Source organism: Perissodus microlepis, chromosome 5 (genome assembly GCF_051167445.1).
Source record: "Perissodus microlepis isolate ML-2025 ecotype Zambia chromosome 5, ASM5116744v1, whole genome shotgun sequence".
Taxonomy (NCBI): Eukaryota; Metazoa; Chordata; class Actinopteri; order Cichliformes; family Cichlidae; genus Perissodus; species Perissodus microlepis.
The window spans coordinates 21,376,344-21,400,342 of NC_140465.1; the positions used below are offsets into that span (position 1 = coordinate 21,376,344).

The 23,999-nt window shown below is 40.9% G+C and overlaps 1 protein-coding gene across 1 annotated transcript in view; it reads left to right on the forward strand.

Annotated features, from left to right (window-relative positions):
• The window catches only part of trim62.1 (tripartite motif containing 62, tandem duplicate 1), a 34,572-nt gene that overhangs the window by 5,045 nt on the left and 5,528 nt on the right, over nucleotides 1-23,999 (forward strand). Inside the window, exons 3-5 of the mRNA XM_084928732.1 lie at nucleotides 16,078-16,173; nucleotides 19,261-19,517; nucleotides 22,192-22,307. Of these exons, the coding sequence (XP_084784858.1) occupies nucleotides 16,078-16,173; nucleotides 19,261-19,517; nucleotides 22,192-22,307 (469 nt within the window). The remainder of the gene's footprint in view (nucleotides 1-16,077; nucleotides 16,174-19,260; nucleotides 19,518-22,191; nucleotides 22,308-23,999) is intronic.

Consider the following 23,999-nt stretch of genomic DNA (forward strand, 5'->3'; position numbering starts at 1 on the left):
CTTGTTCTGCATTAAATATAATCAACAGTGCTGTGTGTATTAATGCTGTCCTCATCAGTTTCCAATCAGGCTGTGTGCTGGAAGCTTGAGAAAGGTCAAAACTGTGTAATCTTGGAGCAGAAGTAATTAGGCCCAACACAAGATGTTTCTCTTTTCTTGGACACCGGCTTGTCCCTCTGCTTGGAGTTCTTTTCATGGTGGCGATCTGGCATTTTGTATTCTGGCAGGAGACTTGGAGGCTTCCCAGATCCACAATACTGAAACAGAGTGTGCGCACACAGTGGCCCCATCAGACACAAGCATGTCCCATGATGATCTTGGCAAACTCGTATTTGTAGAGCTCGTTACATCATGCCTCATCTATATCAGACGAACAACTTGCACATTTTCCATGTTATTTATTTGTTTTGCAGTGAGCAGATAGGAGCTGAGTGTCAAACAGAAACAAATGCGAGAGCTATGCCTGCAGGCTTAAACATCACTTTTAGCGTGAGGCTCAGCAGTGTTTCACTAAATGCCAAAACAACATGGCGAGGATGTGTTAAAATGCAGCAGAGATCACATCCAGTGTTTTGACAGTCATGACCAAAGGGGCACATGCCCTGCCAGTGTGATGGTGTATTTAAAATAAATGTTAGTTTTTGTAGAGTGGGGAACTGTTTAGATATGGGGAAAGGATTTGGTAGGCCGAGTGCCAAAGCTTTGCCTCATTATGTTGAAATGTTGGAGAGGCTAGCAAAGTCTTTGCCGAAGTCGTTTTGAATTCTTACAGAAATCTTCTGGAGAGAGTGCAAGGAGAGTTTCCCTAGTTTGGTTATGATTTTGTTCTTGGGGGAAAATGAAAGTCAAACTTACCGTCAGTCGTAATAGTTCAGCATTACTGTCCAGTTTCCCAGCAGTGGTTGAATTTAGGTTAAATCAACATCTTCATCACCCTGCAAGTGGATGCCACCTCTTTTTCCTCAGTAATCTTTTTTTTTTTTTTTTTTTTTCTATCACAGCTTTCCAGAAAGCAGAAGGCTGATGATTTGTGTGTTTCACAATCAGCATTCTAAGGATGGAAGAAATCAAGTTTTTTACATTTGAAGGAAGCATACTCAGACTGAGACCAGATCATAGAATAGACCTTCATGATGAAATACAAAGACATTCAGCACAAACATTTTTTTTAACTCTTGTGTGTCTGCCAAAAGACCTTCTTTGGAAAAATCTTTTCATTTTGGAGAACCTTGCAGAATAACTAATGCCTAATTTCTGAGCAATTGACCCTTAAATAGCTCATTTTACTATGTAAAGTCAAGTCAGTCATGGCTTGTATTTTTATTTAGGCTCTTCTCAACACATTTCCATATGAGATACCTTTTTGTTTCTTATTCTCAAACTAGGTTTAGATGGAACACCCTTCTGTTATGTCATGCCACTACTGCTTTAACTCTGATGTTTTTGGCTGGTCAGTGTCTATTCACAAGAGCAGCCTTTCGTTAGTCTGTAGCAGAATGTAATCTCCTTAGCCTGGCATGTCACTCTGCTGACCTCAGGCCCTGAGTCTTGATGCCACGTTGAGAGCTTTGCCTCCTGCTGATTTGCATCCTTTAACCGGTAAATGCTGCTGTGGCCAAATCTGTAATGCACAAACACATATGACACCTGACTTTTGCATGGTGATGTGTACACATCTGGCAGGCATTTACTCAGCACATAAGTGCTTGCTCATACACTTTTTTTTTTTCTCAACATAAAGGACATTAAGGTAGGATCTGGGAGGATTTGTCTGCAGCTCTGCCATTTGCTTCAGGGAGCAGAGATTTGACAGGGAACTAATGCTTTCTGATTAGGTAGGATTTTATTCCAGCAGTCATATTGGATGATTTGGGACACCCATTTAAAATGTACAAGAGCAAAAAGCACTCTTAATACAACATTCTTCCAAACGTCTTGTAATCTAAAACATTAAACAGATCCGCAGATAGTCTCATAAATATCCACATTTAAATACACTCCAGACAACCCATTATTGCTTGTATAAAAAATTCCCCCCTGTCGGTTTTATGGTTAATTCATCAAATAAGGGTTTATCCAAAAGGCCGCATATCATTATCCACAGAGCTTCATTCCTTAACCAGGTTGAGCAAGAGCTTTATTTTGTGTGAAATAATTCAGTCATGCTAATGTTGGAGTGCTGGAGCCATTTTAAAAAGAGGTTGGCTGGATTACTGCACCCTGATTGGTGCTGGACAGAGTTGTATACTTATTACCACACTGCTGTGGCCCTTAACGTTGGAAGTCAATTCCTGTGGAGGACAAAATGGAAAACACAGCAGCCACTTTGCCTTAATTGTGATGATGAAGATTGTCAGTGGGTTGTATGCAACCACAGCATCGCAGAGATTGACACTCTTCCTGCTGTCTACTTGCTCGAGGGATGCGTTATCACTCTACATTCTAGTTGTATTGGACCAGATAAAGAGGAAAATAGATTGCAACCACTGCTTAACCATGCATTTGGAACTTTAAGTTTTGTTTTGTTTTTCCCAGACACTATAGATGCTGTAGAGTATATGTGTGAGGAGTATACAGCAGGCAGCTGTGCAGTAATGCTAGTCTCAGTTTGACTGAAGCCCACGCTGCAGAAGAATTAAATGATTACTGTAGTCTTGAGACACCCACACAGACCTGTCACTCAGGGTGTCCAGATGTACCTGTGTGCTGCTATCTATTAACACCATTCTTATAGCAAGGCATTATATGCTTATCGGGGCACAAACACGGGGGTTAATCACAGAAACCCATTAGCATTTTCCCGTCTGCCTCGCTCTAGTGCAGGGTGGTGTTTGAAAATGGAGAATGAGCACGCCAGCCTTTGAAGTGTTCCTCTGGTGGTTTAAAAACAGGGCTGTCTTTCACTCTCTGACTGTCAGTGCCTGGCCGAGAGCTCTCTCTCTGAGCCTGCCATCACCATGCATGGCCGTGCTGCTGCAGTAATGAGTCAGGCAATTTCAAGGGCACCCACGGCTGCCATCTCCCCTGTGGCTTGCCTCAGTCTGCTCTCTTTTCCTCCAGCAGCTCCATCTTTCCTTCTGTCTCTCTGTGAATTTTTTTTTCATTTACTTCGTTGTGTTTCTCGTTAATCTTCTCATTTCTAAAATATGGGCTTTATTGAGTACCTCATAACTGGTTCTTCTGAGAAAACCAGTTCCCAGCTCTCCACCCTTCTGTTTTTCAACCATCCACCCCAGACAAATTAGTTTGTCCATCTTAGCGGTTGGTCGTGGTATTGTGGCAGAGGGGCTTCGTTCGTGCAGAAATGGAGCCACGGGGAAAGAGAGAACAGTCATGTTCTATTAGAGAACGGGGAGAGGTGGTAGCTCATCCTGCCCTCATTACTGATAGCACTGATGATGCTTGAGGCAGAACAGAGCCAGGCAGCATGTTTACTTCAGCCCAAGCTGTTGGTAGATTAGCGGATAAACATCTGCATTGATTGGAAGAAAGCGAGCTGGTGCGGCCTCCATCACGCAAAACATTTTGTATTGTTTAGATCATTACTTTGGCCTGCGCCAAGTGAGTCAGATGTCTCTGCATCTGTTGTTCTTTTAAAATGTTTATGCATGCCTTCTGCAAAGAGTTGATTTTGCGACTTGCCATATGTTTACTAGTCATTTCTCCTTTCAGTAGAGGGCAGGACGCATACAGGTAAAAGCTGTTTGCCTAGCTGCAATATGTAGCTGTTAAAGACTGTTCTGAACAGTGTTTTTAGGCTAACATGATTTAAAATGCATCAGGCCTAACAGGTGTCTCCTAAACAACCGTTGTTACAGTTACAACCTTTCAAATGACTTCATATTACCAAGTACACCCTGCCTCGTCGCAGAGGACAGCTGAGGACATCTTAGGAAGCTCCTGAACCTTAAAGATATCTATTAGATGAAATGTTTTTGGTTAGGTTTTAAGGGTATTTGCAAACATGACTGCCAGTGCTTTCTGTTAAAGGAAAAACAAGTGATGTTTCATTTCAAAACATGGGGAAAATTAATCTAAGAAAACTAGACTTGCATACATAAAAACAAAGGCTTGTTTATGACACTTTATCTCATCAGCCTTCATGATCTTGTAACTGACATGCCACTATCCTGATGTCATGTATTCAGTTTCTATGTCATTTTGCGGTTGCTGTCATGTCAAAGAGTTTTCACCGTCCTGTGAAAAACAAAGTATACCTTTCATGCTTCCACAGGAATTAAAAAGGTAAGTAGCGACCAGATGCCACAAGTGTGGGCTCCCCCTATAAAAGCAGAAGTTTTTGCAGTTTGCTGGTCTGAAGCATTCGGCTGTTTCCTAACAAAGTGTCAAGGTGGAAAAAGCACCTTGGAAAAGTGAAAAAGACATCAGCAGTGATCTTAGATAAGTAATTGTTGATGCCCATCAGTCCGGGAAAGGTTGCCAAGAGCATCACTCTACAGTGAGACATTATTCATAAGTGGAACGCATTCAAGAGAGTTTCTGATCTTCCTCACAGTGGACATCCCAACAGACACTCTCTAAGAGAACTGTGCATAATGAATACCCTCAAACCTAAATGAACTAAAGCAACGTAAAGGACAGTGGGGACAAAAAGGTGGTACTAATACTGTATAAAAAAACAGATATCAGTGTTGCATAGCCTTCAGTATGACTATAAAGTCACAGTAATACTATGGTAACAAACATCACTCTCGTAAAGGTATGTTGTGTTGCAGAATTGTGCTAAACTTAGAAAGCTGCTGGGGAAAAACTGCCATCTGAGTGCATGTGTTTGCTTAGCAACATCGTAAATTATACAGCCTCAAATCACTTCTTCTGAGAAGATGTGTTCTGTAGAAGCGGGTTTCATCAGAGATGCACAAACTCCCACATGTTAACTCTAGTCAGGTGATTCATTGCAGCTAAATGCATGACATCAGTAGTTGCACGTCTACCTGTCAGCTAGTGAAACCTGAAGATCACAAGAGGGCTTGAGAGTGCTGGAACTGGCCTGACAGGCCAGAGAGTAAGACGGAGGATGACCAAAGACATGAGGTTTATATGTCATCTTGGTGAATGAAAGGAGAAATGCTGTTCTTAAAGTTTTGCAGCTTTCAGTGAGGCTTAATGCTGAGCCCCCAGCCTCCTTAACGCAAGGCAGATCACCAGGGAGAGCAGCCTGCACACCAGTAGCACTGCAATGAAGATTACATTAAAAATAAAAGCCCTGGCAGTGGAGGGTGTTGTATGAACTCCCTTAGGAATGGAATAGGCTTTAAAACACATTGAATATGAAATGAGAGATTGAAGAAAATGGTTTTGGGCATAGACAATTACAGATTTTGGTAGATGTTAAAAATGCATGAGTGGTGAGCGATCTGAGGAGCTATACTGTGGCTTTGCTGCATTTAGTTTTGTCTGTCAGTTTGGCATTTGGGTGGATGTGAACTGCTGTTCCCTGTCACTGCTGCCATGAGACTCTGAGCCCTGAGTTGATTAGCTTGGGAATTAAGACAGATTACAGGCCATTGTTCTCTGGGGTCTGGGTAGGGCTGGACGGGGGCAGTAATCTCTTGTAATTCCCCGTGTCCGTGATTTGCTGCCGATGATTTAATTTGACTTGCTGCTGATAGGAGTCCTCATTTTCAGCTCTCAGGCACTCAGACTCCTCCCTTGAGCTTACCAGTTGCTGGGAAGAAGAGAGAAGGAACTTGTAGATGTTCACCTTTTAAATGCCTCCTTTGTCTAAACGAGAGAGTCGAGCTGTGTTGCTGTTTACCTAAAAACCCTTGGTTCTCACTACAGACCAGGTGCATAGGGGCAGGGCATGACTGACAGCAAGGCAGGTGCTGGGAAAGCTTTCACATGACCAGTCTCGTGCTAACTGTGGGATTAGTTAATGTTGTTAACTGAAGCAACAGTTCGTTGCTAAACATTGGTCTAAGTTTTAGTTGTAAGACAAATATTCAAAAACAAATGTCTTGCTTTAATTATCATTATGAAATGTAACCGCAACAGAATAATGACACAGTCAGCATTCATATTGGTTTCCTATTACCCTCACATTTACTGTAAATATGATTTCCAACTTGTGTCATTAAGACCTTATTGTGCAACTAAAAACGGAGGGATGGCACCTTTGTTTTGCCTTTTAGAAGTGTAGGAAGTCATGGATTGAAGTACAGGGTGGGCCATTTATATGGATACACCGTAATAAAATGGGAATGGTTGGTGATATTAAAGTCCTGCTTGTGGCACATTAGTATATGTGAGGGGGCAAACTCCTCAAGATGGGTTGTGACCATGGTGGCCATTTAGAAGTCAGCCATCTTGGATACAACTTTTGTTTTTTCAATAGGAAGAGGGCCATGTGACACATCAAACTTAATGGTAATGTCACAATAAAAACAATGGTGTGCTTGGTTTTCAACGTAACGTGTCTGAGATGGGTGGTCTCGTAGGGTGTCATTGAAATCTGCTGCAATGACCCGGTTACTGCGTTCACCAGATATCAACACAATTTCGATCCGCTCCTCACGTGTTAACCTCTTCGACATGTCAATGGCTGTGAACAAAGAGAAACTTGTAAAGAACTCATGAAAGAATAAAGTTACATTGAAACCAAGCACACTGTTGTTTTTCGTGTGACATTACCAATAAGTTTGATGTGTCACATGGCCCTCTTCCTATTGAAAAAACAAAAGTTGTATCCAAGATGGCTGACTTCTAAATGGCCACCATGGTTACCACCCATCTTGAGGAGTTTGCCCCCTCACATATACTAATGTGCCACAAACAGAACTTTAATATCACCAACCATTCCCATTTTATTACGGTGTATCCATATAAATGGCCCACCCTGTAGATCAATCGGTTAACACTGGATCAATCAGAGGGCTCAACTTTATGATTTTTCTACTTTTTACAAGTAGATAACAATAACAAATTTACCTGAATAGTAAAGTAAAAGCGACAAATTACTGTCATCTTGTTGTGTAGTTGTGTGAATCAGTCAGTCTACAGATTTGGAAAGATTGCACTCTATCTAGGTAAGTCAACTCAGAATGTCTTAATTAACACTCCAGGTGTCTTCAAAAGTTTGGTGTAGGTGTAGGAACCGTTCACAAAATGGTGCTGGCTGGACAGTTCGGCCAACGGCCAGCAATAGCACAAAGAATTAATGTGCAACTTCACCTCACAATTGAAACGGAAATTGGCCTCTTTAATAATTGATACCTCAATTAGAAACTTAAACACCCTCATTGCTAAAGTGATACATGGCCAGTTCAGGTTTCTGTGGCCAGGAATTCATAGACTTTGTTCATTTATTAAAATGCATTACAAGGTTCAAGCTAATTAGTGGGGAGAAGCCAGTTCTATTGTACCCACTCACCCCATTCCCTGTACTCGCTCTTAGTCTGCACCGTTAGCAGGCACTTCCTCCCGTAGCAGCTGTTTACAGTTTAACCATTTAGCCCACGCTTTTATCCATAGTGTCTTATAATAATGCCAGCTGTAAACACAAGTGAGCATTCTTCATAAAGGCACATGCTGTGAGACAGTTTAAAAGTGTGAAAAGTGTTACAAATTTAATCAGAAAAAAATCAAAGAAGAACATCCTTCTAATCTGCAGTATCATCTATTACAAAACTTCCCCTTTGAAATCCACATTTTTTACAATCAAAAGCGCATTCAAAAAAGCATTAGAGGTAGTGGTGTTTGGAAATATTGCTTAATTCATTGGAATCTTAGTGTGTGACCACAGTAAACTAAGTGGAGAAGTATCCTTTTCTTTTTTTCTTTTGGCTTATTTACAGTAACACTTCACACTTCAGTAAAACTTTAGACACTAAAACATGGCAGTTTGAACCTCTGGAAGGGTGCATTTTTTGTAGAAGCACCCGAGCTCTCAGAATTATTCTGTTCTAATTATTCTAATCTTATAGCATTTTAAATGGTTGCTTCAAAGATGGGGACCAAGTCTGCAACTGTCAGCGTTTGCTTTGCAGTTGAACGGGCATTATCTTTGCGATATTGTTTCAATTATCAGTGACAAATGAGCAACATTCGCAAATCAGTTGCTTTCTACATAAGCATAAATTCATATTGACTACATGTGCAATCATTTCAAAAGTAGTCGCTCAGAGGTTGAGGGTGTCATATTCTCAACCTCTGTGCAACTAGTTGGTTGCTACAACTACTTGCAACAGTTGCAGAATGCGAAGAAATTAAATGTGTTCGCCAGGCAACCACCTGACTGAGCCATAAGTGTACTGATTTTTAAATGTTGTTGTTAGTCTTTCTTGTTAACAGTTTGAACAGCATGCTGTACTTTGTGTGGCCTCCATTTCTTTCCAGAGGTAAGCGTGTTCTTTCTCATCCTGTTTATATTCCTGCTGATAGCGTTTTGTCTGAAGACCTGTGTGGGTTGAAACTGGTCATTACTGCCCAACGTGGTATGCATTAACTGTAAATGGCTCCTTTTTTTTTTTAAATCCCACTCTGTGCATGAGCAGTCTCCTGAAATTTGTTTTTTAAAATGATGATTCAGGCATATGTTATCAGGAGATTTAAAACCATACAAAACCCACTTGAGGCTATACTTATAATTTAAACAACAGTACTGCCTCCCTCTGCAAAACCAGTGTGTTGCTTTACTGTGTGACTTGACAAAAGAGGTGTGTATCCCAAATATTTATTTGATGTCAAGGAACTGACTGAAAGAGAAGCAGGCGCATACTTTATTTGGTCAGATAGAGCTGTTTATGAGCTGTAGCCTGCGTAGTGCATACGCACCAGCTACAGCAGAATAGCTTCCAGCTGCAGCCATGCCGTAAAGATGAACTAGAGGCAAACAAATCTGTTTGTTATCCCTGCCGTGTGGCACTGGCTGGCATATAACCACATCATGTTTTTTCACAAGGTGATTTGTGCGGCTGACACATACTACATGGTTTTATATTAACAACATGCGGACTGTTAGAGGTCTGACTAATCCTAAGAAGCTTTTTCTAAAAGATGACACAAGCCTGTATGCGGTTGTGGTGGAAATCTGCTGGCAGTCGTGCAGATCCAAGGGTCATTTTCAGGGTTTGTTTACAAAGTGTAACCAAAGGGTGAAGTCACTCTGCGGCAGAAGAGAGATGATGGTGTTAGAAGGGAATGCAGAAAGTCAGTGCAGTGTTGATAAACCTGTACAAGTTGTAGTTCAAGTCAAAATATGAGATGATGAGTAGGTTTATTAAAAAACACTCCCTGAGTACACGGTATTTAAGAAAAAGAAAAAAACAAAACTGCTGTACAATTGTAATGACATGCGTCTTTTAGCTGTATTTCGCGTAGGTCATGACAGGCCCACTTGATGTGTGGGCAGCAAAAATTGGGCTGCATCCTAGACGGGTTAACCAGTAAGTCATAAGGGTTACTGGTTAACTTGTCGTAGACGTGATCATGTCATGGTTGTAGATCAACACATATTCAACCTTATTGATCCTTTGATCTAAGCTCAGTGAAAACATTGCTAATAATTTTGTGGTCTAAATTGACCGGACCTCCCTCTCCCCGGCCACCTCCTCCAGCTCTTCCAGGCAGACACCAAGGCATTCCCAAGCCAGTCAAGGGATCTCTTTTCAACATGTCCTGGGTCTGCCCCAGGTCATCCAGAACACCCCGCTTAGGTCACACGTGGGAGACATCCTAGTGAGATGTTGTAATCACTTCAGCTAGCTCGTTTCAAATCACCACCTTTTCGTCATATAGCGATTTATGTGCCGTAGTCCTTGAAGCTGTGTTGTCAGGGAAGAGCTCTAGGGGTCCAGTGCAGTATGGCCTTGGCACTCCAATCAGTGGTTTTATGTGTGGTTTAAAAAAAAAAAAAGAAAAAAAAGGTGGCAATAAAAGGTAAATGAAAATCCTGTTACTTAAAAATAAACAAAATAATTGGAGAAGTTAGTTGTAAATTGTTATTTACATTAGCACAAATGCTTGTACTTTCAAAAGTGTAAAGATCTCTTCACTACCAGATCCAGCTTACAAACAACACTGCAAAATAAATCGGCATTAAAAATGATCCCCTTCTTTGGAAATAATTTTAGAAGGCTCATGTGAGAAGCTAGGAGTTTGTTTTGGACTTTATTTCATTTCACATGCATAAAAGAAGCGCCATTTTATGTTTTTTAATCCGCTGCCTGCGGAGATGATGTATAGCTCTCTCAAAGATTAGCATCTTGCTCTTGACAGCATTGATTGATAGTGCTTCAGAGAGAGACTAACTGGTTGCTGCACTGGAAATTATTCTGAAGTCTCACATTAGGCTTATAAGCCTTTAAACTTGGCTGTCTGTCAAATACATTTCCAACTCCAGTTGTATTTAAAAGAAAAAAAAAAAAAGGTGTATGTCTTTAACTCCTGTTTGGCAGTCAGAAGAGGACACGCTTTAAAAGCCTCAGGGCTGAAGGTGAAGCAGCGAGGAGCTCTGAGCTGCTGAGTGACTTTATACAAGCAGCAGGCTCTCTCTTATCGGTCAACACCTCTCCGATTTCCACTTTAAGGCCAAGAGGATCCCCCTGTTCCTCTTTAATGGCTTGTCCTGCAATGTGTACATTATCAGGCATAACACTGATCACTCTGAGATCTGTTTGCCTCTCTTAAAACCCTGAGACATCGACCTACTTTACAGCCCTGATAAAGCCATGCACCTCCTTTGTAGACCTTTGTCAACACTTCAGACGTCATTAATCTTTTTCATTTGAAGGATTAATCTGTTAGAACTGACTGGCAGAATAGTTTTTTTCTTTCTTTCTTAGCAATTCGACTAATACATTTGCATGCTCTGTGCCCTTCCTCGCTCGAGGAAGTGGAACAGCAGCCTCTGAGCATTCATCATTTACATGACGTGCCCTATATTCAGAGGACTGGCGGAAGCCGCCAGCATCAGTGCTTTCCCAGAGTTCATTGCTTTTACTACATGTTGCCGGTAGGAAAAAAAAAAGTGGTGGTGGTGGGGTCATTCTTGACAAACCCAGGGTCACCGCAGACGAGAACAGCTCCCATCATGCGGATGTTTCTATAGTTAACTTCTAAAATTGTAATGCTATATGTATCTAATTAAGGCAATGAATTTACTTGCTGTAAACATGTTTATGTTTAGTGGAATACATCCAGTCCTATGAGAGAGTTGCACATGTACTGTACAGGCCGTTCTCATCTCAGGGCGCCTCTGTCTCACTAGAGCAGATGCTGCAAGTGAATAGTGTGTCTGTCCTCCAGAGCCAGGCTTGCTCAGTCAGCTCAGCTGGCCTTGGCCTGCTCTGCTGGCTGATCTCAGGCTGCAGGGACGTACTCGTCCCCCCAGAGAGGCTGTAGGCGCTGCTGATGCTAGAGGAAACAAGGCTCTGGAATGTAAGGCACAGCTTGAGCTCAGTTTGATGTCTTGGAACAAGTAAGTCAGAGTTTGCAGCCTGAGACAGCGTTTTAGTTGTCCTGCTCTCTGTATCAGTTTACAAGTTTTTGTTTTTGGTTACTATCTGTGCCAGAGGAGGCTGCAGACTGCTGTCACACTGGGCAGGTGAAACATTTGAGATCCCTTGGCAAACAGTTTCAGCATGACTTTGAACACAGTTCCAGTAAATGCACCATTATAGTTTTTATCCAAGGAAATGATGACCTGCATAACGGAGAAGGAAACATTTAAGCATACACAATGTGTCGCATTCCCAGAGGTCATGGGTTTGCATTTTTAAATTGCACAGGCTGGCACTTTCAGAGAAGAAAACTGCATCAGAGATGTCAAAATATATATTTTTAAAGTTTTCCACCCAAGAACACACAGCATATATCATAGCAGGTATTTCTGCAGCGGTGACATCAGCCGTTGTTGTTTGCTTGTGGAGCTCTGCTGTTAGCTCCTTCACTGCAGCCTGTGTCAGTGTCTTCAGACTGCCCTCAGGTTGGCATCAAGCGCTGTAAAGGGTCCTCACATTGCACAGCCAGGACCACGCACGGGCGAGTCAGCGTCAGAACAACTTGCAGATCAGTTCCACGTAGCTTCTATATCTCAATTAAAATCATAAATTAAACTGAAAACAAACAAATAAATGGTTTTTCCCATCAAACCAAGATCTATACAGAATAAAAAGGTGGCTGGACAGCTTTGGTCTTGTCACCCTACATCACCAATACCATACAGACACAAGTCATATAGTAATATACTAAACTTTTATATATTTATTTAATCATCTTCTTGAGTCTCAAAGATGGGTTATTACCAGTTGAAATTCCTTAATGACTTGTATATTCTAGATGACACACATATACCAATGAGCCACAACATTAACACCAGCTTCCTAACAGTGACTACGATTAAGTAACCCAGGTGGTGTGGTGCTTCCTGCTCGGGGAGGCTGTTACCCCCATGTGCTGGTGTGCTGCTGTGTTTAGTTTCAGATTTACATCTGCAGTAATGGCCTGCATAGCGCTTTTCTAGTCCCCAAAGCGCTTTACACTACATTCAGTCATTCACCCATTCACACACGCATTCACACACTGGCGATAGCAAGCTACATTGTAGCCACAGCTGCCCTGGGGCGCACTGACAGAGGCGAGGCTGCCGGACACAGGCGCCACCGGGCCCTCTGACCACCACCAGTAGGCAAACATGGGGTTAGTATCTTGCCCAAGGATATTTGGCATGCAGCCAGGAGGCAGCCTGGGATCGAACCACCGACCTTCTGATTAGTGGCTGACCTGCTCTGCCACCTGAGCTACAGTAAGTATCAGGACCCCAAAGTTCCCCAGCAGGGGACCCTGCTGGTGCTTTTAATGTTGTGGCTGATCAGCGTACCGTACTGCCCAAACATTTTAGGCACGACTTCCTTTTTTTTATATCCAGACTGATAGTTTTGATCACACAGTATGTTTTTTGTTTCTTTTGGGTCTTTTAATATATTGAGTATAGGAACAAGATATTTCAGTCCTGTTCTAAAAGCTAAATCGCCACAGGCCCATAAAGCTCACGGACAGACTGTGATGACTGCAGTTTGTTCACCGCTCTGTTATTGGCTGACGTCCTATTTACCCACACTGTCTGCTACCTGACAGAATTACACCCTTGGCTCGATGAAGGTTATGCCAAACCGCCCTCCTGAAAGTCACTTTGCAGCACTTTCAGTTACCGAGGCCTGCGCTGGGGTGTGTGCCCATTGCCTTGCAATAAACAAATGAAAAGGATCCCAGTGTAATTAGAGCCCAAAAAGCATATTGGCTCTGCATTTTGTGAATCTTCCAGGAAGAATATGAATTCCAAGTTTTCATTATTTTTTTTTTTTTCCTTGTCACTATGTGTGAATGAAATAACTGGAAGCTCCTCTTGTCTGTGTGTGAGAGGAAGTTCTTCATCCTGTGAGCTTTTTATTATTCATGCTGCGACACTGCGCGACTGCATGTTGTTTTGTTCGCCTCTTTGTCGAGTCTAGCAATAATGCTCTGTAAATCCGAGCTACGGAACGGAAATTTTGAGGAATTTTAAAGCTCATTTACATTTTTTGTTTTTTTGTTTTTTGTGAAAAACGTGCCAATAGTTTAGACTGTTGTGCGGTATAGACCATTCTATATTATTTGATTTACTTCTGTGTATCTTGCCCAGGAGCTGCTAATATGACAGGAAAGTAAGAGGACGAAGGGAATGACAGCAGGATGAAATGAGTTTTAGATTTATAATCCCCAAGCCGTGACCCTCATTTCCTGCAGCTCGACGTCCTGGGGAAAATGTCATGTCAGACTTGTGTTGGCCAGATTCGATGGACAGGAAAGAGACGCCTCCACAGAGAACACACAAATACTCACACACACCTGCACAGACCAACTTTTTCTGTAGGTACCCGTGTACATGCTCTTTCTGGTTTCCATTTGATATCATCTCATAAAATCTTCATCTGAAGGACAGTTTCCGCTTTTGGAAGATCAAAAAGGATTAAGTAATTGCACATTTGATTCAAGGCCTTGAATTAAAATGTTTTCACCAAGGTTGTGGGGTTTTGTTTTTTTTCTATATTTATTTAGAAGCATTCAACAGATGTGGGGTTTCCTGTTTGTACCTAAATGCTGTGACAGCAGCAACAGTTAAAGCTGCCCTTCCCTGACCGGTCAGTCAGCGTGCAGCAGATAAGTGGTGGAGCATTTATTTATTTATTTATTTATTTATTTTATTCTGTCAGTGCCGGTCTATCTCAATGTGTGGGAGTGGCCTTTGACCCGCTGCAGACAAACGCGTAGCGATGAGGCAGAGAGCCTGCTGAGCCTGCCGCACTCCTATCATTAACATGGAGAGTCACACTCCCCCTCTGCACCATCCATTGTTTTCTGTTCCTGTTCTTGGGAAGAAACATGCTTCATTTCCCCAGCCCACATTTGCTTCTTTTAGTTGCAACTAATAACAAAGGTCAGAAATTTTCTGCTAAAAGGAATCCTTATTCATTTTTCCTGCCCCGTGGTAGGAAAAAATACTTGAATCAGTAATTTTTTATTTTTTTTTTCCCTGTCAGACAGGCTTGGATGGTAGTGAGGAGTGACGGTTGTTTTATTAGCCTCTCTAAGCTGACAGTTCCATTTGCTGGATTTTTGCTGCAGTTGCTGTTCAAAGGAAGTGACACTTAGTGGATCACAGAGAAGGGGGCACACAGGTTACTCAGGCAGATACACCAGGCAGCGGGAAAGCTTAACAGGGGGGCCTTGAAATAAATGAGGCTTGAGGTTGTTTCCTTTGATTCAGTTTAGTTTTAATTTCCCCTGAATCAAAGCAGTTGGTGCTAGTGATGCACTGATGGTGCAGTTCTGGGCAGATACTAATGCTGATGCTTAAATAACTGTTAACCAATGCAGATGCATGCTCTTTTTTGTTGTTTTTTGTTGTTGTTTGTTTACCCTTATTTGCCAGAAAAAAAAAATTATATTATAAAAAAATAACTCAACATTTTTAAAGCCTTTTTCTTTGGCAACAGAATGGCACCAAATATGTTTTTTCAGTCAACAAGGTCAGTGTTATTACCAATATATGTCCAGCTTGCCCAATATCGTAATTCAATAAATTTTTCAAAACTGTGACCCTTCTTCATCTTCTCATGTTAAGAGGTGTTAAGCTTCTCAAGATAGTTCCTCCTTGTCATTTTGGATTTGTTTAGTGTCTGGTGTTGTTTCATCCCTGTTTTAACATCCTACAAAGAATGTGTGATTTTTCCAGGTCCATTGTGCCCTAATCCTTTTAAAGAAAAATGTCTCCTTTTTTTAATATATAGATATTGTTGCTCACACTAGCAACACAGGTTAGTCCTTTCCCTGCTTGCATGGGGATCATTGCTTATTCAATTTTTGTGGAAATGTGTCTGCATGAGACATTTCTGGGCTTGTTTTTGGACAGCTTTTATCTCAGTTCATCGGTCAGATCATTGTTTTTGATGCAGGTGATTTGTCTACTGATGTCTGTGCTTAAGGGGTTGCATCAGCTAAAATGCCTTTATACAAAAACCTGAAACACCGGTGTTGTTGGCAAGTGAGACCTGCTTAAAAACTCTGCACCGTTCGTGACAACGGACATCCCAGCCACTTCCCGCAGAGCCACCTGCCTTAGGGAGACTTGGAGGTGGCTGAGCAGTGCAGGTTCTGCCAGCATGTGTCTGACTAGAGATGAGACACAGTTTTTGTCTGACAGAGCCCAGTGTCTCCAGAGATTTCAGTTTATTTCTTTTATATCTCACTCTCCGTCTGGATTGTTTGTTTAAGCTGCAGCTTAAATCTTTGCTGCCTCATACCCAATCAAAAGTGATTTCTTACGCAAATAACACAATTTAAATAAATACAGTATCACAGAGTTGGAAAAATACTGGTCTGCTAACATGATTAGCATTAGTTCAACGTGACTGATGGTGTTTTTGAGACTTTACCGGAAGCAAGCAGACGCTGATTGATTTAAATGGAAAGGGAAATCTATCAAGTACGTTTCACAATTGAGTTAAGCTCAACAGTTCTTTCATATTGAAGTCCAATTACTAGTCGCTGATCTGTGTTTTGTTGTTTGTGTTGCAGAGGGAGATGAAGGAGCAGCTGGCCACCCTGCAGGACAGTGAGAGGGGACACACTGAGGCCCTGCAGCTTTTGCAGAGACAACTCACCGAGACCAAGGTACTGTGACGGCTCTCCTTTATAAAAACAAAAAAACAAGTTTCAACTACAGATAATTTCCATGATCCATATCATTCATAAAGCCTTTTTAAAATATTGATAGTTTGGCATTCAAAAGTCCAAAAAGAAATTCAGTTTGCAATGATATTAACAAGAAATGCACCTTGAACAATGAATCATGGTTTTTCTGGATTTAAAAAAAGGAAATTACTAAGATAAAGTAATTGTTGTAGCACTAAATATCACTCCACCTGCTGAAGCACGTAGGTTTATCTGTTAGAAGATAAGAAGATCTGCATTTTTTTTAAGGTGTTGGAATTATTATCTTTTTTTTTTTTTTTAAGAAAAAGTGCCTTTGCTGCCTTTTTCCCTTTCAGAATAGTAAACAAAATATGTTCAGTGAAAATGCAACTCACACTTTTTTATTAGCTTTTTTTTCCCCACTCAGTTACCCTTTAGTTAAAATCATACATATACAACTAGATCAGAGGAAATGTCTGAGCAACTACTTACAGTTGAGAAGTAGGAGCATTTTGGCATGTTTGCTTAAAAAAATCAGTTTTCAATTAGGGTCATTTAGTAAATAAATAACTTGCTAACAACGAGATTTTAGGCTTGTTTATTGTTTTCTGGCATTTTCAAAGACGAAACAATTAATCCGGAAAAAGTAACTAATTAGGATAATAGCTTGAAGAAGCAAATGCCCGAACATGTCAGTTTGAAAAGACTTCAAAGATACTTGGGGAAGCAAGAAATCTTGTTTCCATTTTAGACATCCAAAGTGACACAGTAAAACTTCCTCATTACAAGCAGTACAAGAAATGAAAGGGAAAGCTCTGGGTAGTATGTGCACTTTTTCAGCCACTGATCATGCATCTTTCCTTCTTACCGCTTCGACTGACAGTTAAGTTCCAGTGCATAAATTGGTTTATTGAGCGACTGTTTAATCTAGACACCATGTTTTAATCAGGGAGCTGTGAACATCTGCTCAATATGTCAGTCTTTTGACCTCTCACGCACACCGCTCTTCTCTCCCATAACTGATATTGACCAGGTAAGGAGCCCTGACTGTGTTGCCGCCGTCAGCATTATTTGTTATTCAGGGAGTACATTTGTCTTCTCTCTAGTTTTTGTATGCACTGTCCGCCACCACACAACTCACCTCAGTGTCCGAGACCTGCCAGAGCGAGCCTGGCCTATTTCATCGCTCTAACTGCTACGTGCAGGCCTTTTATCTGCCCCCACTTCTCTTTGGAAGTGAGCTGATTTCATTAGATTTACATCCATTTGCACAGAGTGCTCTGCCTGGAAGAGGGCTGCACTGTGACTATATCGATCTCTGATGCATTTAGGGAGCTGACAATGAAATGTCTCCTTGCATTGCTTATTTGTTTTGTTGAAAGAGAGGTTGCAACCGCAGTAGTGTAGCTGGCAGTGTTCACCTCGTGTGGGTGTAGTTTCCATCACAGCAAAGAGAATCCATGCAGAGCAAATTTAACAGTTGTGCAGTTTAAGTCAAAATGAAGGCCAAGTTTAAGGATTGGTGTGGTCCAGCGCATGAGTGCTGCATACACATGGATTAATGTAAGATCATTGTGTTACTGCATTTCTGCACATGTCAGTTGCATTAACATTAAACCTTTCTGCCATCTTAGTTTTGGTACCAACACAGAGGAACAATCCCTCCATCAGGTCGGCCTTTTCCTGTATGTGGCTCCAATTTTGATACCTTGGCTTACGTTTGCTGCGGAGGGTCTCCACGTGAAGGATCAACGTTCTCATTCACACGCCCACCAGGGATTCTCTTGATAATCACTTGCTCCCAGGAAAGGTATCCAGCCTGCTGTCTCCAGGGGCTGCAAAACAGCCATCACAGACATCGCAGCCTGCTGAGCCAAAACAGCAAACACGTCAGTGTGACTGATAGCTGGGCTGCTGCAGTCCTCCTCTTCACCATCAGTTTTCAACTCTTAACTAGGTAGGAGGGCTGTGTTGGAGCTCACTTTAATGCCACAGCACTCAGAGTCATGTTAACGGGTTCTCACAGGCAGACTAAGAATACCTGTCCCTCGCCTGTGAAAAGCCCCAGAGAGACATGCCTGCTGTTTAAAGAGGATTGATTGAATTTTCAGGCGAGCGTAATTTACAAAAAAAAAAAAGAGCCAGATGATAGTTCCAAAACCCAGCTCGTCCTGTAAAGATCAGAGGAAATTCTGATCAGGCAAAATATTCATCGAAGCCTCTTAGAGACGACTTTCATCTGAAATTCTTTTTTGGATCGCTCTGAGGTCATTAATTTTCTCTAATTCTGAATTGCTCTGTGATGGGCAGATGTTTGGATTTCTTTTCAGTCAGTGTGCAAACACAAGTTCAATTTTTTTCCATTAAAATGATGACTATTTGAAAAATAAAAGTTTTAATGAAATCATGCTCAGAAGTTTCAAACTGAAATCTCTCCCCTCGTCTCAGTGCAATTTCTGCTGGGTTTTACGTCACATCCCTTTGTTCTGCCTCTCTGACACTCCAGCTGCTAACACTCAGATGATTAATTCTCTTTGATGTCCATCTTCTCATTCTTCCTGTTAAGCTACAAATCATTTTCTCCATTTCTTCCAATCTGCCATTCTCTGTCAACTGCTCGGTTCACTCAATGACTGTCTGCAGTAGCCTCTCCACCGATCTCGCGGTCGGTCGACTTCCTCCACAAGATGTCCTTTGTGACCTCCTCCTGGTGATCTGTTGGGGTTATTTCTATTAGTGTGTGCTCTTGTTTCTCCTCATCACAGTAATATAAAACAGACCTGTTTGTTTCCTCCCTGGGAGGTTGTACACATGCTCTCAAAGAGCCACTTAAAATCAATACATGTACAAGCTGAATCAATGAATGGCTGTTAATGCAATATTAACACAATTTAGAGTACTGTGTAAGCCCTTGAATTATTGACCCATGTCTAATTAAGAGTTAGACTGTTGTGACTGAATCACTCACTAACTACAGTATGAAGTCTGCTTCACAATCCTGTAATGACATTTTCAAATAGCCTAGCCAAGAGGGGTTTAATTTTCCCACCGTCTTTTGCTTTTCAGTCCTCGGCCAAGAGTCTGCGGGCAACTATCGGTGACGCATTTGAGCGCCTTCATCGATTCCTGCGCGAGCGTCAGAAGAGCATGCTGGAGGAGCTGGAGATGGACACGGCCCGCAAACTGTCCGACATTGAGCATAAGATCCAGCGCTACAGTCAACAGCTGAGAGATGTCAAGGAGGGCATCCAGATATTGCAGGAGCGCCTGAATGAGACGGGGCGACACGACTTCCTGGAGGGTGTAGCAGTCACATCTGAGAGGTGCTTCTTTTTTTTCCTTTTTTTCCCCCTCTGTCTCGCACTCAAAATGTATTGTAGTGCAGTAAGAAAATACGAGAGAGGATTCAGGTTTATGGAAGTAGTATCTCAGAACATGCCAAATGTGTGTTCTGCTTGTGCTGACGTTCAGGAGAAAGTACAGATTTGAGTAACAGCAGTGGCTAATCCCAGAGCAGATGGAGCATTAGCGCTGCAATAAACCAGCTGTAATGTTTAATCTGGGAGTGGCGCTTGAGTATGATTTAATTGAACAGTTTAATATCTTTAAATTGTCTTGATAAGGTTGACTGTAGAGTTGGCAAAGCTTTAATTAACTCAAGGATGCCTTAAATTTAGAGTTTGGTACAAATGTGGTGTCAAATGAGAGCTGGGCAATACTGTTTTGTTTAGATTTTTGTGAGCTGGAAACAGTCCCGGGAACTGAAGAGGGCATGAAATGAAGCATTTGAAGCACTGAAAATCAAACATGGGCACATATCGAATGAAGGGACTGGCACAACTCCCTCAACCTTTTATTGGGTTCGTTTTGGAACAGGCTATGTCAAAATGTTGAGCAGCAATGTTGTTTGATGTGGGGGAATAAAAGGTTTTGCAGTGAGTCTAAATGATGACAGTATATTATATAATCCTGATGTATTTTTAAAAAGGTAGAGTTACGAGCTATTTTGACACCAGTTTTGAAAATAAAAAACATTACAAACATTATTAGGAGATGTATACAGTCATAAGCAAGCCAAGTTGGTCTTAATTTAGAGGTCACATTGTCAATTGTTAATGTGGACACAGAAGATGAAGGAACAAAAATACTAACAAAAAGAGAAACGAAGAACAGAAATGATGTTGGTCCCCCCAGTAGGAGTATAACCATGAGGCTCATGATGGCCTGGCACCTTACAAAGGTCTTTGTTTTTTTTCTGTCATGTAGTTTTGTTACATGAGCTACATGTGGCTTCAATAAAGAACGTACTAGACCACCGACACATTACAACAGCAGAAGCCGCTCAACCATGGAAAACCATGTCATGAAGCTCCCAGCACACAGTTTTTGTTCTCCTGTTAATGCCAGAGGAGGATTGGAGCTCTGCACTGTGCACCTTTCCTCTGTAACTTTGTGGTCTGCCTTTTCGTGGCTGAGTTTTGCTGTATTTCCTAAAACCTTCCACTTTACAATAGCACCACTTACAGATGATCATGAAATATCTAGACATCTAGAAATTTCATGAACTGACTTGTTGCAACAGTGGCGTTCTATTACAGTACTACTGTGGAATTCAATGAGCTTGTTAGAGCGACCCATTCTTTCAGTGTTTCAGTGCTACGTGGTTAGGTTTATACACCTTTAACAACAGGAATGAAAACACCTGAACTGAAAGATTAAAAGGAGAGTCACGTAATACTTTTGTCCTAACATTTTGTCCTGTACTTTAGACTAAATCAGTGTAAGCGGGCAAATTGTCAGTCAATCCATCTTTATTATAGACTCAAATGGTCCAAACAAGAAAATCATCATTTTAATACAGAAAGACAAACCGTATCAGTTTGTTCATACTTGAGTTAACAACTTTATATTTGTTAGACCTACAATAATTTCATTATCAGAAACATTGAGCCTGTAAATAATTTATAAAGGAGATTTCTTAAGATACTTGCACTGATCCATCTCAGTCTCTTTTGTAATAATATCATGGTATCGTTTTGTGGTACTTGAAGTCTCCCTAAACACCCTTTCCTCTGGTTTGACTATGTGTGAAGTGTGCAAAATTCAGAGGTGTACAATGGGCTCTACGTAAAGAAATTGTCACTTTGTCCATACATGTAGTTGTGTACGTAAAAGGCTGTTTGTTTGTGCACACATCACTTGGCATTCGCTATAAATATTTTCTTCAGACTAAAGTGCAAAAGTGTTCTTAAAATATAAGATGTGGTCATGGTTTAAAAAAAAAAAGCCCCCATCTCCATTGATCTGGAGATGAATTGAAACATGCTGTTCTTGTAAATGCAGATCCAGCAGCACTTCTGTGACCCGTACCATCTCTCTGCAAGCTTACAGTCATTTCTTTTATGCAGTCAGATGGCTTACAGTAGCTACTTGACCCAAATCACCTTGTGATCAGATAACAGAAGAAAAAAGTTTGCGCTCTCAATTTCAAGACGAGTCACAGAAATATTTCTGTGGGATAAAGAAAGAGGAACTCAAGATCTTAGATGTCGAAAACACATGTAAAATCTTGTTTTGACACAGGAGGAAGGAGAATTAGCACATCGACATAGGTTGCCTTAAAAAAAATAGCATTTGAACAGAAGAGCTCAAAAGCGTAGGAAAGTCCCATAAAGATTTCACACTGTTAACCAACCCACTCGATTGCTTGCCTGATCTCTGAACTTCATGTAAGTGCTGTGAGTGATTCGTGCAGAGGTTCGTATTGACTGTGTACTGTGATTATTATTATTATTATTTTATTTTTTTTTATCCCTGTGCCTTGAGATTCATGAAGTAGTTTGTCAGTTGCTTAATGGCATATTTAAAACACACAAAGTAGATTTATTACTTGAGGGGTCAATGTTGTGGTCTGAACACCACAGGCAGTGTTATTAAGGGCGGGGGGAAAGCAGCAAATTGGATTTGGACTGTTATTGATCTCTCTTTCTGACTCAGGATCAAGGGGAAGATTCATGAGACCAACCTAACGTATGAGGACTTCCCGACATCAAAGTACATGGGTCCTTTGCAGTATACAATATGGAAATCACTCTTCCAGGACATTTCACCAGGTACGATGGGTGCCTTCAAATCCTTAGTCTTGTCTTAATTTCAGTTTGAATGAGTCTGTTCTTATTGTCATTATGTGGGAATTTCCAAAAACAAAATGCTGCTGTTTCACTGTTTGAACACATTTTACTGTTTCGCTAACTCATTCAGGTTTATATATGTAAAAATGTGTAGAAATTATTTAAGTAGGCTGAAGGTACTTTAAATAACTTAACTGTTGTCGATCCTACCTTATGCTATATCTACACCAGGGAAATGCAACCTGACAAAAATGATTGCAACTGTGTGCAATGAACTTGGAAAAGGTTGACCTATTGCCTTTGAAAATTGTTGCTTGAAAGATGGGAACCAGGTCTGCATCTTCAAAGCAACTTTGGTATCAAGGCAGCAAAAAATGTAATGTCTGTTATTGATTTGGGCCAAGTTGGCTTTATTATATTATATTATATTATATTATATTATATTATATTATATTATATTATATTATATTATGATGATTGTCTGTCAACAGAAATCACAACTCTGATTTTCAGCTGTGCTTTTTAAGTCTTCATTGTGTGAAGACGATCTGTGCAATTGCATCCCTGCAGGTACTTGCAGTTAGTCACTGAATGCAAATACCAGATAACCAGAAATTATTTTCCTAGTTACAAGGATGTTGGCATCCTATTTTTAATCTAGTGTGACTGACCCAAAGGAGGTGGACAGTTTAGGCCAGATGGTGATGAAGAAGAGCTTTGCTAGCCAACCTGCTCGTTAGTCTCTGGACATGGGAAGATACAAGCTGAACAATTAATGGCATAAGAATAACTATTACTCCTGCGCTAAAAGCACTAAAAGCCTGAAGCAAACTGTGCTGTGTGTCCAAGGTGTTTCAAAACTGAGCCAATGCAACGTAGCTTAGAATTATAATGAGATTGTACACAATAAGAGTAGGATTTTGTTTTTTTTGTATATTTTGACATTTGATGTGCATTTCAATCTCAAGTATGATCTTAAATTTTATGTAAAGTAAAAAGATCTCAAAGTTTTAAATGAGCCTTGCTTATATGTAGATGTACCCAGACATGTCGTTTAGTAAATATACAGGTGTTAAAGGAGTGAATACTCACTTTTGAAAAATGTTGCTTGCTTTTAGTGCCGCTCCCACATCCTACCACTAAATGAGTCTAGACAGTGGCTAGCTTAGCTTCTCAGATACAGTGGAAGTAAACAGCTTGTCTTGCTTTGTGCATAACTGAAAAAAATCCATCTAGCAGCCCCTCTAAAGCTCTCATTTACATTGCATGTTTGTTAAATGAGTTTAAAAGCAGCACTTTGCTTTCTGTGTGGCTGTCTGTTCCTGTTTTAAAGCTTTTTTGGCCTGTTTGACTTTGTGCTAAGATTTTAAAACCACAAATTGCCGGTTATACTTTATTTGTCCATATTAAACAGACAAGACTTTACATGTTAATCAGAGAAATTAAAAGAGCTGGCCTCTGGCTTTGGTGGTGTTTGGACACAGCCATACTTACTCTTTTCACCCTGTTTCTAGCTGTTGTGTTTATATTTTACCCAAGGATATTAGAAAGGAATTAATCATCTCAACTAACCTGGAAAGAAAACAAGTAACCACATCTTCCATAGAAGATGGAGCCTAGAATAGGTTGATAATCTAATTTTCTTCACAAATATAGAGTGTTGGAAGATCCAGC